We start from the raw sequence: 14,617 nt of genomic DNA on the forward strand, positions 1-14,617 counted from the left end.
ACCTCAACAAATTCTGAACACCACTCTGATCTCTTCACATTCCTATCCATGAAGATTGACTTCCTGTGATCCAGTTAGTCACACAGTGATAATCTTCCTGAGTCGTTTCAATGAACACAGCTCCAATTTACTTTTCCCCTTCTAACACCACTGAAGCTGGATGAGATGCAGAAGCTTTTGTTATAAGTAATAACGTAATGTAAATCATACGTCAACCAAAACCCAAATTCCAGATAACACTCTCCACTCTGTCAATACATGATCTTTTTTTTAACTAGTTCTTTCAGATACACTGCAAAGGTTTCTTAGAACCTTTCCATGGCACAGGAACTAACTCAGATAACAATATTGCGCATGTTTCCTAACAAAAATAATGCTCTCTATCCAAACACTTTAAACCTGATGCCCTTTTGCACTGCAAACATACCAAGAGGACCAACCTCTGGACTTCATCTCTTTTTTCATGCTACTTCAGTCTACTGACTGAAACACCTGCTCTGAGTGTAGGTTACAGAAATTATACTTACTAGCTTCAAGGCCTCCATTCCTTATTCTGCTACAAATTCTCATCTGCTTTCCAAGTCTTGGTTCAACAAAAGGTGTACGAAATGGGTTGGAGAAAAAAAAATTAACTTATCACAGGTGCTTGCAAAGAACTTTTAGCCTGTGCTGAAGCACACAAGACTGTGTGCGTCGGCAAAGCCAAATGCAAAACAATCATCAGCAGCCCAAATTTGATTTCATAATGGTCAAACTGCAAAAACTAACATCATGAATATGAAGATATTTCTTTCCCTAGCAAATCCCAGTGGATGAAACATCTGCTCACATGTGTGCTTCCACCTTGTTCATCTCATCCAGATAGTACCAGTGTTATATAGGGTGTTTCACTCATAGGAGGACCCAAGTTATTAAGAGACCTTCAGAAAGTCACGGACTCATTGAGGGAGTCTGCATATTACACACCAGCTATCATAATCATTACTGAATTTGTTCACACTGCTTCTACTCACAACATTCAATGGCAATCCATTCCAATCATGCACCACTCTATGAGAGAAAAAACCCAGCCTTCACCCCATTCTTGATAGCATTCATTCTCAGCTTCCAAGGATGCCCTCTTGTCCCTTCCCCACCTTCATAAATTGAAAACTCCATCAACTGAAATCCTGTATTACCCTTTCAGGAGTTTGTAATTCTCAATCATATCACCCCACTTTCTCATGTTTGCTAGTGTCTGCAGCCTACAAATTCTCAATCTGTATTTATAATCAGTATTCCTCAATCCTAATATAATTTTAACACTCTCCTTTGCACTCTCTTCACTGTACAAAATCACAAAGAAACCAGGAGACCAGACCTGTGCACAATAGTCCAAGTGAGGTCTTATCAAGGCCTTGTAAAGAGGCAAAATGACATCCTTATCTTTACATGTGAATGTTCGTTTCAGCACTGCAGTTATCTTTTGAGTTGTATTTGCAATCTTTGCTACATGGCCCCTGAACTTCATCTTCCAATCTACTAACACTCCAAGATCCCTAACCTCATCAGCTTCTTCCAGCATTATCCCACCAATATAATACGGCATTGCATATCTAATCACTCCAAAGTGAATGACTTTACATTTACTGACATTGAACTAAAATCCATTTTCTCATGTCCACAATTCCAGCTTATTCAAATCATTCTACAAGTACTGGATCTCAGCAGAATTCCTGATTACCCTTCCTATCTTTGCATCATCAGCAAATAACTATATGGTGCTTGTCAAATCCTTCCCAATATCATTAATGTGCAGATTAAATAACAGTGGACCAAGCACTGATCTTGTGGTACACCACTGGTTACCTTGAATCTTACAGACTCACATCCCTTGTATACCACTTTTTGATAGCTGTCATTCAGCCATTCTTTTATCCATGCTAATATTCTATAATCAAATCCATATTCTCTAATTTATGCAACAGTCTACCATGCTGTATTCTGTCAAAAAGCTTTAGCAAAATCCAGAAGTATCATGATGTATCCATTCCTCTTGTCTAGTTCAATGGTAACATTGTTATAGAATGTGAGCAAGTTGCTAAAACATGACCTTCCCTTAGTAAACCTATGTTGCTCATTGCAAAGTAGAGATTCACTGTCAACCCATTTCTGAATGCGAGTCTTAACCAATTTTTCCAAAATATTCATCACCACTCCTGAGATATTAGCTGGTCAATAGCTGGATACATCAGTCTTTGCGCAACCCTTGTGCAATGGAATTACCATACATTCTTTCCATTCCTGCAGATTCTTCCCTGTTCTGAGACTCATATTAAACAGCCTAGTCAAAGGAATAGCCAGTTCAGCTGAACACTGTTTTAGCACACGTGCTGATATTCCATCAGTCCCTATTGTTAAATTCTTATTGAGCTCACTGCTACCTCTTCATGCAGTGAAGAGGTAGCAGTGAGCTCAATGTTACATACACCAGGCTGATAACTTTTAACAAAATGGGCACTCATCATTTGAACAACTTCTTCTGCATCAGTTACCATCACGCAATCTGCATTTAGAAGAATTATTCTTTCATATTCATTGTTTCTTTTGCTTACAGCATATAGATAGAATTTTTGTGGGCTGTCTTTAGCACACAAAGTCAGTTTCTTTTCATACTTAGACTTTGCTTTCCGTACCAGAGTTGTAATTATTCTAGCCTGCTGCTTATAATTTTCATAACAGACATTATCCTTATGCACACAGTATTCCTCCCACATCATCCTTTTCTTACAAATCTCTTGCTTAATAAAATTATACATCCATTTGACTCTTATCCTATTTATTCTTCGAACTCTCGGGACACATTCTGATATCGCATCATTTAAGAATTGTTTAAATACTTCCCATGCATTGTTGATATTCTTCCCATCTAGCAACCAATCCATTACACTGAACTCGGTACATTCCTGAGTTGGTCATAATTTCCTGCTTTGCAGTTCAACATGCTACCTTTTCTGAATGGAACATTCATAACTTAGTCACTTGGGGACAGTTATGTCTTTAAATGAAACGCCCTCTGATACTATAATCAAATCTAACACTCTCTGACCTTGAGTTCCTTCTCTCACATGTTGCTTGAGGAAGTTATCGCACAACAGCTCAAAATTCCTTTTCATTCTTCTCAATATTTGGATAACTAAAGTCTCCCATTATGATTACTTTTTTCGTGCTTATCTTTTCTATTTGGTGATGAATTTCTTCATCACTAGCAACCGATGCACCAGGTCTCTAACAACACCCCCACTATGTAAATTGATATATAATAAACAAAATATGCAAACGTAATTGTTTGCCACTAGAGGGACTTGTGGTGTGTAGTGTTTGTTGAGAGCTCCTGATAAGATAAGTGTTATTTTAAGTTATCATTGACAATTTTGCTTGAATATTATGTAGTTTTGTTTGCTTTTCGTATTTTAGTGTGTCTGTTTGTGTGTTTTTGGTGTTATTTCAATTAATTTGATAAAATATGATAAAATCGTGCACATGGCTCCGGTAAGAAGGAAAATCGCAGCTAGTAATAATGGTTCGCCATCTTTGTTCAATAACTGTAACATAAAGGAGATTATTCAATGTACTATCTACGAAATGTATGCTTTGCGGAGAGCAGTTGGAGTATGGTTAGATGATGATAATGGAGTGAATGTGTGTAGAAAATGTAAGGAAAATGAGGAATTAAAGTGTGTTTCAGGTCATGGGTGTGATATTTTTGTGAAATTTCAGAATGTAGAAAATAGCGATATGATAAGAAATTGCGAGGTTGTACCAGAGAGCTGTGAGAGCGAAAATGTAGAAAGTGTGAATGAAGATAATACAGAGCAAATTAATGGTTTAACAGATAATAAAAAAGATGAGATATATGCAATGAGTGAGATCACGCTGTTGAGCGAAGCGATACATAGAGCAAAGCGGCAGGTGGAGCATATGCACAAATGTCTACCGAGTGTACCAGCCAATAAAAAAAAGTATGATAGAAAAAATAAGAGTATGATTGTGAACGTAAACAAAATGAAGGAGCGAGTGCTGTATGGAGATTCGTTAGTATGAGGTGTGATAGAGAATTTGACAAAATCGTACAAACCTGGTGCAACCATTAAGGACATAACTGAGTCTATTAGGGAGCAAAAGCAAAGGGTGAAAGAAATGATAGTTGTGGCAGGTACGAATGATTTGAAAGGCGATAAAATGGAAATGATAGAGGACCTGAATGAATTGTTTGAGGTAGCAAAAGAGAAGAGTGAGAGAGTTAGGATGATTAGTCTTTTGCCGCGGTATGACAGTGAAGAGTTTAGGAGGGCCATAATTGCAAATGACTTTATGCGTGGGTGATGCATGATGAGTGGAGTGGAATTTGTGGACGTGTGGAGTGAGTTCGATGAGCGAAAGGATCTATATAAGATGGATGGTTTGCATTTGAATGGATTCGGTGCAAGGAGACTTGAAAAAGTCTTGTTGAATGAAGTGGATGTGTAGAATCAGGGAAACTAGATTTATTAAAAAAAAAAGGGGGGGGGAATAGATATGCAAAATTAGGCAGGCAGTTGAGTGTAATGAGTATAATATGCCCGAGCGAATAAGGACAACAAATCACAATGGGATAGTTAGTATAAGGCATCAAGGTAGGAATGGAGCTAACGGGGGTCTGCAATTCATGTATACTAATGCTAGGAGCATTAGGAACAAGAAGGAAGAATTTTTGGCCTTGGTGGGCACTTCCAGACCACAGGTTATTGGCATTAGTGAAACATGGCTGACTGAAGATGATATAGCTAGTGGGATTGAATGTGAGGGGGTATAGTGTGTTCAGGAATGACAGGGAGAATAAAATGGGGGGGGGGGAGTATTATTGATGATAGCTGATGAGCTGCAGCCAAGGAGAATAGAAGATGAATTGCAGGATAGAGAAAAGAGCACATTTGAGGCCATTTGGTGCGAGATTGAGGCTAGCAGAACAAAATACAAAATTGGATGCTGCTATAGACCAGGTGATGGAAAAGATGGAGTAGTATGCATAAGCAAATAGAAGAAATAAGTGGAAGGAAGGTAATTATTACGGGAGATTTCAACTATGATAGCAATGACTGGAGGGAGGAGAGGACACATAGGAGGAAGGAATTGGGTTTTATGCGGTTATTACGGCATAACTATCTGTGACAGCATGTAATGGAAAATACTAGGGGTCAGAGAGTGCTTGACCTAGTAATTGCATCTGAGGATTTGGCTGTAATGAATATGACTACATTGCTACCAATTGGTGAGAGTGATCATAGGGTCTTGACTTGGGAGGTGGCTAAAGGTGTGAAATTTACAATTAAGGCAGGGTACATGTGGAATTATCGGGCTGGTAAGTATGACAAGCTTAGGAGTTTGAATGGTTCAGTGCCATGGCAGGTGGTGACATTGCAGAAATGGAAGAACCAACAGCTTATATGGGAATTGTGGTGAATGAAGTGGAGGTGAATATATTACAAAACCTCAATGTCAATTCATCTGCGGGATTGGGTGGTATACCAGCTCATGTCATATGAGAAGCGGCTAAAGAATTGTCAGCGCCTTTGACCATTTTGTTTAATTTGAGTCTTGGGTCTGGGTTAGTCCCAAGGGGGTGGAAAGAGGGGAAATTAGTTCCACTGCATAAAGGAGGTTCCAAGACTGCTGTTGAAAATTACAGGCCGATCAGCATATCAGGAATTGTTGTCAAGGTCTTGGAGAAAATAGTTAAGAGGAAAATACAAGATTGGATAGATGAAAATGAGATACTCTATGGGGGACAGCATGGTTTTGTGAAGGGTAGATCATGCCTCAGTAACTTGCTCACGTTCTATAACACAGTGACGGCTGAACTGGACAAGGGTAATGGGTTTACAGTGATATTTCTGGACCTTGCTAAAGTCTTTGATAGGATACCACATGGAATTCTAATCAGTAAACTGCAGCATATGAGAATGAATATAGAGTTGGTGAGATGGATAGGAGGGTGGTTGATGGAGAGATATCAGAGAGTGGTTTACTCAGGAGTAGAGTCCAAAAGACAGCCTGTGACTAGCGGTGTGCCGCAGGGTTCTTTTCTTGGACTTTTTGAGAATAGGACTGGTAGTAGGAGGACTAGGGGCCATCCATGGAACCTTGGTAAAAGTGTGGTTAGCAAAGGTGTTAGAGCTAGGTTTTTTACTCGGAGAATTGTTGAGTGGAATAAGCTGCCAGAGTCTGTTATGGGTGCCATGACTGTAAATGAGTTCAAGGTGAAGTATGATAGATACTGTGTGAATGTTGAATAGTTCTTGACATGATGTTGGGCCTCCCTTGATGAGTCTAAGGACTCCTTGGAGCTGCCTGTAATAATAATAATAATTGTGGCAGTACATACCATGAGAGATGTCCAACATATCGCATCACAACAAATGCTGGAAGTGGCTAATTCCTTCCTGCAGGCACTTGGCAACCCAGCACTCATTTTTGCAAATGTTTCAATTAGCTGAGCATGGCTGATGTCCTCAATTGCAGCAGTAATGTTTGTTTTCAATTGCTGGAGTGTGCATGGTTAGCATTAGATCTTTTCCTTCAACGTGCTCCACAAGAAGAAGCCTGGAGGACTGAGATCTGGAGACCTTGGTGGCTATATTCCTTTGGAGATTATGCAATTTTCAAAGAAGCTGGTTACAATTGACATAGACCTTTTGGAAGTGCAACAGGTCACCCCATCCACCTTGCTGGAAGTAGTCATGTAGTAACTCAATGTCATCCAACTGATTAACAAATGTATCAATCATTTCGCAGTACACATCTGTGTTCACTATCATTTCGAAGAATTATGGACCCTACAGTGTAGGCACAACACAGCGCACTACACTCCAATCTGGAGGTCATGGAGTAGATGTTCATTAAGAGCATGTAGATTCGCTTTGGCCCACAAGCGTGTGTTCTGCAAATTGATGTACCCAGACAGGTGGAATTCTGCTCTGTCTGAGAAAAATGTTGTCTCCAGGAAGTCGTCATTTTCAGCCAAAGGTCTGAAACCAGTTGCAATATGGCAGGGGTGTTCAACCTGTCGATTGTGATCGATCGGTCGATCGCAGAACGATTTTTGGTCGATCTCTTGTGTATTCCTCTTTACTTACAAATTTAATTAAAACTGAAAACATAATATTTTATTTATCATTATTTTGTATTATTTTTAATTTGCTTTAAGTGTATTGCTATTGTTTATTTATTTTTCGTTAAAATTGTCACATCACATTGCAGTAATTTTCTTATAAGTTCGGGTAAATGAATAAATTTGGATCAGTGGAAGTCAAACAGCGAGTCGAGTGAATACGATTATAAGCAAAGTGTAAAAACTCAATTGTAGCTTAAATATTAAATATTCCAAAGCACATTACATCGATTTATTACTTAGGTTAAGTCCCACGTGAATATTGTAAAAAAATAAACTTTGTTTGTCTCGATACAGTTTGTATTAGATGTTTTTGTAAATAACTCTTTTGAAGCTAACTGTATATACTACTTTAATAAGAATATGTTAGAGTGTTAAAAACAAAGGCAATGTTTTTGTCGCCAATGCTGTACATGGCGGCATTAGAAAAAATTGTTATTGAAACCTGCAGATTCTAAGTGTAAACATCTCCGAAGTCAGTCAGAAAGAGTTCAAACAACTTTCCAATGGCCGGCAACTTACAATCAAAAGAAATCGGAGGAGAACAAAAGGTGTGCTGAACTTGAAACCTAAGATGAAAGACTCATACTGATTCTTTGGGGGTTGCCAAACTTCATGCAAGGTCTCAGAGGAGGCCTAATAAAAAGGGACTGAAGCAAGCAGAAGGGGTCCCGGTTCCAGAATTGCTGTCAGAGAGGAGGCCGCCTGGTCCAGAGTCGCCATCAGAGAGACTGCCCAGATCCACGCTGCTTGAGAGAGGAGTTTCCCACTTCCAGAAAGGAGCTTCTCGGTTCGAGACTTCGCTAGAGAGAGACTGCTTCTAGGCTGCAGACAAGGTTTCAAATTGCCGAAAGGAAGAGTTCCAATTGCTGGAGAAAAGTTTCCAGGCCAGGTTAATGTCAGACATTCACCAGTGTGTTGTGTTTTCATTACAATTTGATGAATCAAATGACTTCACTGCAGGGGTGCGCCAGCAGTATGTGCAATGTGTGTGATGACACAGGCGCCAGGATAGTAAAGGCGCACAAAGAGGAGGAAATACTTTTAAAAAAAAACGTTTTTTTAAAGTGATTTTTTCATTGGAGGGTGGGGATAGGGGCACCAACTGAAGTTTTGCACACAGGAGGCGGACACTAGTGGCGTGCCCCTGCTTCGCTGATATTGCTCAGTTAATGGTATTTATTCACATTGTATTTCAAGATTATTCAAGTAAAGAAGAACTTTTGAAAATTATATCATTATTGGGAAGGACTAGGGGAGAAGACATTTTTTTGGCATTTGATGAATTTTTGGCATGTGAAAGTTGCTCTCAAGTTGCGGTGGTGGATTATCCATATTAGTATCATGGAGAAAAAAAGACAGAAAATATATTTCGGTAGAATAAAAGATGGCAATTCCGCAACGTATAGATTGGTATGCCAGAACACGTGTGCATTTAGCTAAAGATCTTGGACTCTCCGTGTCCACTTTGAACACGATAGTAAAAAACAGGTCAAGCATTGAACTCAATGCCAAGCAATTTGTCACTATGTCATAGAAAAAAAAAAAAAAAAAAAAAAGCAAAAACAATCAACAATTAAAGATATTTTTAAAATAGATAAATGTAAGTAATTGTAAATTTATTTATTTTCAGTTATTAAATTTCGTAATCGAGTTGGTAGACTGACATACTAGCAGTAAGTCATCTTTTAGCCTTTTTTAAATGTTTTTTTACATTTCCTGCTATTTACACTTTTTTCCATCAGTCCCCTGAAAAGTGTAAAAAAGGGATTTTACTGTATATATAACTCATGGATTATGTTGTGAATGGATTTGGAGCTAGAGAGGACTGGAGAAAGTTTAGAGAAAATTCTCAAAAGGTTTTGTTGCAGTTATTGCTTGTAAAATATTGTTTGATACAGGTACTTTTACTTCAGTAATAACATGGGATTTCATTTCCATACTTAAGGATGTTTATCAGCATGAAGCCAATATACTGGATACTATACAATATACTAGATATAATATTAAAGGGAATTTTTAGACAGATTCAAGCTATTCAGAAATTGCCACTTACTATAGATTTTAGTGACTCTGGTATAAAGTTCTCAAAGCGTTGGTTTCCCTTGCCATATCTAGTAATAGTTTTGATGTTTTGCTTGGTATAACGATAAGAAGAGTTCTTATCGTTATACCATTATGGCTGCTGCCGAGTCTTCTGACATTATTAGGGATTCTAGAAAGTCTTCTGACTTTCTAGAATCCCTGATCTATTTTCCTCTGATTCCTTGATACCCGAGCTTTGTTCTTTTGAAGAAGAGCTTCAGAATTTCTAAGTGAGAATTCTATTCCATTTGAGGATTTGTTGGACAAAATTCTTAATGGAATAATATCAGAGGATGATAAGGTGAAAGTGACAAAATGCATGAATACTTTGAAAAAGAAGTTTGGTGATTGTTTTTTCAGAAGGAATATTGGGACTATCTGAGATTTATGTTGTAGAGAATTCAGTCACAGTTAAGTCTGAAAAACCACTCTATGTTAACCAATATTAGACACCTCTTAAATATACAAACAGACTGAAGAAGTTGTTACAATAATATCTGGAAGCAGGGATTATAAAACCCAAACATCTTTGTGGAATTTTCTATTTTTAGTCATAAAGAAGTCAAATGATGATCTTAGGTTTGTCCTTGACTTAAGAGCATTGTAAATAAGGTTACAAAACCTATTGACTACTCTCTACATAAAATAGAGGATATTTTAGCTCTCAATTAGGTGGTGCCAAAGTCTTTTCAAAACTCGATCTTAATAGTGGTTTCAATCAGATACCTTTAAAAAGAGGAATATCAACAGTACTTTGCTTTTCCTACCCAATGGGACAAGTTTCAACTCACTTGGCTCCCTCAAGGTGCAAGAAATTCTGAACAAAGTTTTCAAGCACTTGGTTTCAAGAATTTGGTTCTATCAGATCTATAAGGTTCTGGAGTTTTGTATCTTTAGGATGATTTATTGTTTTTATAAATGTATTTATTGTATTCATATTTTGTCCGCGCGGTTAGCCTAGTGGCTGTGCGCTTTGCAACCATATGGCTGGGGAAGGAGTGTCCCAGGTTCGATTCCTGTCGTAGATGAGGAATTTGAGGATCTTCCTCAGGCATAGCCAAGTTAGCCGGTCGTGGGTGCGGGCAGTAGGGTTTTTTCCTGCCAGTTTATCTGGCGTTTTTCATCCTGCAAGCAGGCAAACCGGCCCTTGAACACACGCCTCTACAGTCAAAAATATATCCCCCCCCCCTCCCCAGCGGCAGACCAGACGACAGGTCGGTTGGGAGTAGTACTAACAAAGAAGTCGCATATAAGTAACACGCGGACCCTGCAGAGGAAGCGGGAATGACGCGTAGGGAAAGAAGAAGAAGAAGATTTATTGTATTCATATTTTCATATTCATATATATACATATGAATATATGTATTTATTCATATGTAAATGTATATCTTTATTCTCCAGATATACATTTACATATGACTGCTCAAGAGTGTCATGGAGAAGTTAAATGAGGTAAAACTCAGGCTAAACTGCAAAATGTGAATTCTTCTTAAGTGAGGCTAGGTCATCTTATTTCACAAGAAGGAATAAATCCTAAACCAGATAACCTAAAAGCTCTCTTCTTTCCCTTTTTTACAGTCTTTACAGTCTTTCCCTAAGACTGTAAAGCACATCAGATAATTTGTAGGAATCTTTTCCTTTAGTGTTACCCGGTGTTCAGCATTAATTTCAGAACAAATAATAGAGACTACAACCATGTTAGAAATAATTACTTTCATTTCCCAATATTCCATCCTTCATATTAAGGTCATCATCTGGAGTATATACACATATATATAGAGTCATACCCCGACTTCCACGAATCCGGAGTTACGCAGTTTCTTATATGTACGTATTCCCGTCCCACTTCACGCCTCACCACTAGTCGTATCTTTCCAATGCCGACTGCGTTCGCCAGTGTCGCACATGCTCTGAACAAGCACTGACGTGTTTCACGCAGTCTCTATTCATACACGATTTTTATAGTCTACAAACCTTGCTATTGTTTAATGTTATGTTCTTGATAAAAATTTTATCACATAAAAAATAAAGTCGTCCAAAAGAAGCAAGTCTGATTCTTCTACAACTAGCAAGAAAAGAAAAACATTGACTTTGGAAGCAAAACTCAACATCATTAAGGATTTTGAAGGTGGAATGAAAATTTGTGAGCTAGCAAAGAAGTTCGATCTACAGGAATCCACAGTAAGAACAATCATAAAACAATCATAAAAGAAAGGTTTACAGATTTTGGAGGACATACATTCTAACAAGGAATGAATTGTAGCCACAAAGCAAGGAATAAAAAAATCATTAGCTTGCTATGAAGAAATTTTGCGTGACAAGAAAAAGACAATCGCTGTCAATCGAATCTATTAGATTTTATGAAACCATCGACATCAAAATAACTTTCTTTTTTTATGTACGAAAAACTACAATTATGATTATATTTCTTAAAAAATATAGGTGTTTTTGTAAACCTTTGGTCCTAATTGTATGTTTGTATATATAAATTACATGCAAAATTATACCCCGAGTTACGCGAATTCGACTTACGTGCTTTTTATTGGTCCCACCTACCGCTTAACTTTGGTGTGTGTGTGTGTGTGTGTGTGTGTGTATATATATACAGGGACAAGCTATATTACATTTCAAACAGTATGCCAAAGAGACAATGATTTGATCAATGGTTATTCTACTGGCCTAACCCCCCCCCCCTCACCTCTAGCAAGCTTCCATATGGCGCTTCATCATCCAGAAATATTAGATACATTTTTAGCACATCTTAGAATCCAACATCCTAAATTAAACTTCACCATAGAAAAAGAAAGTAATAATAATAATCTTCCCTTGTTACATACGCCAGTGACACGACTTCCTAATGACTTATTATCCTTCTCCATCTACAGAAAATCCATTTATACTGGAAGTTATTTACACAAACAATCACACTCACCACCCTTCCAAACAGTGTGGCATCCTCAAAACACAATCTGATTCTGATGAAGCAGTAGGTTCTGTGGATGAAAGTGACAGCTCAAAAAATGACTAATCGGTGTATTGTGTGTTGCATTGGGAAGATTATATGTTATTTGTGCTAACTTCAAAAAGTCAAAGACAGTTTTTATGGTATATGAAAAGAGTGATCCAAATTCACATATAATACTTGCTGACCTGATAAGCAATGGTCAACATCAAAATTTAAAGGGCAGTATTTTTTTTTTTGTAAGCTCCCCTAAGTGCTTGTTCACGAGAACTGCAAAACAAAACAACCTTTAAAATTCAATTTTTTCTACAATTCTTGTTGCACCTATGAGAACTGGTTACCTCAAAAAAACTTACAAAAAAACAAAAACTACTTAAAAAATCTATTGTGTAATTAGAATAACACACTGATATGAAATTACTTAGTTATCAACTTTTAACTTACTTCTACAAGGAGTTTCTCAAGATTTTCTGACATTTCATAAAAATAATGAGAGGTAATGAGCTGCTTCTGGGACTGCAAAAGACAGTCTCGAGCCATTTGCACTACTTGATGATGAGCAAAACGAGCTACTGCATCAGATGTAAGAGATGAGGTCAGCTCTCCATGTTCACTAATGAAGTGTTCAAGTTTATCCTCCATTTGTCTAGTGGCCTGAAAAACAATTTTATTTTTTTTTTAAATTATTCATTCATTCAATATTTCATTCATTTTTTAAGATGATATATAATAAATGAACTGCTCAAAAATCATCTGAGTAATAATCTCATATTGCATGTCATGCACTAGATTTTATATATATATCTTTCATTTTATACCAAATTAATTTACATTTTTGCTAAATTAAGTTCAACATAGTTTCCTAACTTCATTATTTATGAATGACATTGTTCAGGTTGTAAAGAATCTTATTTCTTTACTGTAATAATAATAATAATAATAATAATAAAAGACGCACTGCTTTCCATATTATCAGATTTTTTGTAGAAGATACTTGAATTGTTTGTAACATCTGTTATGTTGGGATGAGAAAATGAATATGCTCTTATCTGATTTATATTTTAAGGAATGCAGCTGAGCAAAAACTCAAGAACATTAGAAAAACTTACTATCATGTTTGGCAGATAAATTTCATATGTGGAAACATATAATAATTAGTAATCCCAATAGTTTCAACCCTCACTGCATATCATCATCATCATCAGTTGAATACTCATGTTAAAACTTTAATCATATCTAAAGACAACACTGAGCATGCATTTTGTATGATGTTCTCCTGATGATGACAAATACTGAGTTTATGTTGATACTATCAGGGTTATTTAATTATTAGTATTTTATGTGATATCATTTGTAAAAAAATTTATATAAACATGTTGGTTGCATTTTCATAACTCTGTGTAAAAGTCTTTACTCAGATATATTCCTAAAAAATGTATAAGAAAAAAATATGCATATCCAGTTTTTTTAACATATGTTGTTGCTTATCCTGATGATTTGTATTAGCTATGTATTTGGTTGTTGAAGCCATATTCTCATTTCACGACAGGCCTAAGGCAAATGACCAAATCAGGAGTAATTTTAAGCCATCACAGCAATTCGGCAGTGTTCTTTCACCAGAAATGCTTATGAGAAACAGTTCATATTATTTTGGTCATTGTAGAAGAGCACAATGGCTCCATCCTTGCCGACTCTGTGAGCCAATCTTAAGCATCAGCTGAGAAGCCAGTTTTTCTTACCTGTGTTGAAAACAGGATGGTAACAACATCCTGTCAGTCAGAACTTTGAACTTTAATCTTAATTGAATGTATTATACCATTAATCCTGCATTTGCTATTTAGTTTGTTTCATATAATATTCCTCTAAGGTTATAGGATGAAGTATTATTGAAACTGTTGGGAATGCACAGTATTATAAAGCATTATGTGCAATTTTATATTTGAATTTTATATATAGGCTATATTAATCTCTCTCTCTCTCTCTCTCTCTCTCTTATGCTTGGGAAAGCATTTTCCTAGCCAATTTTCAAACCAACAGAAAGCAGTAATGAGCATACATAACCATAAAAGTAAAAAGTGTTAAAAGTAAAAAATAAAATAAAACAATAATAGCTAAATGAAAAGTTTAATTATACAAGGACAAGAAAGATGTTCACGCAAGAAAAAAATAAACAAACTAAGACTGCATCATCTGACATCCTGACTAAAATGTAGGATGTACCACATTCAGGCTAGGATGGAAATTTGCATTATCATCATCAATTCTTGATATGTACCTTCAAGGGAAGTGGTATAAGAGAGAATACAAAAATAGTGCTGCATAATTAAGTTTTCATTCTTAGAAGCTTCCTATCAAGAATATGCTACCAAATTAATCTGTTA

General features: G+C 36.8%; 1 protein-coding gene across 7 annotated transcripts in view; it reads right to left on the reverse strand.

The window, feature by feature from the left end:
* dop (microtubule-associated serine/threonine (MAST) protein kinase dop) overlaps positions 1-14,617 on the reverse strand; it is a 677,535-nt gene that overhangs the window by 305,772 nt on the left and 357,146 nt on the right. For all 7 annotated transcript variants that reach the window (XM_090390876.1, XM_090390874.1, XM_090390878.1 and 4 more), the window contains one exon: positions 12,681-12,890. In XM_090390876.1, the coding sequence (XP_090247002.1) occupies positions 12,681-12,890 (210 nt within the window). The remainder of the gene's footprint in view (positions 1-12,680; positions 12,891-14,617) is intronic.

The sequence above is a fragment of the Typopeltis vanoorti genome, chromosome 3 (genome assembly GCF_054136105.1).
Source record: "Typopeltis vanoorti isolate ZY-2024b chromosome 3, IOZ_Tvanoo_1.0, whole genome shotgun sequence".
NCBI classification, from domain to species: Eukaryota; Metazoa; Arthropoda; class Arachnida; order Uropygi; family Thelyphonidae; genus Typopeltis; species Typopeltis vanoorti.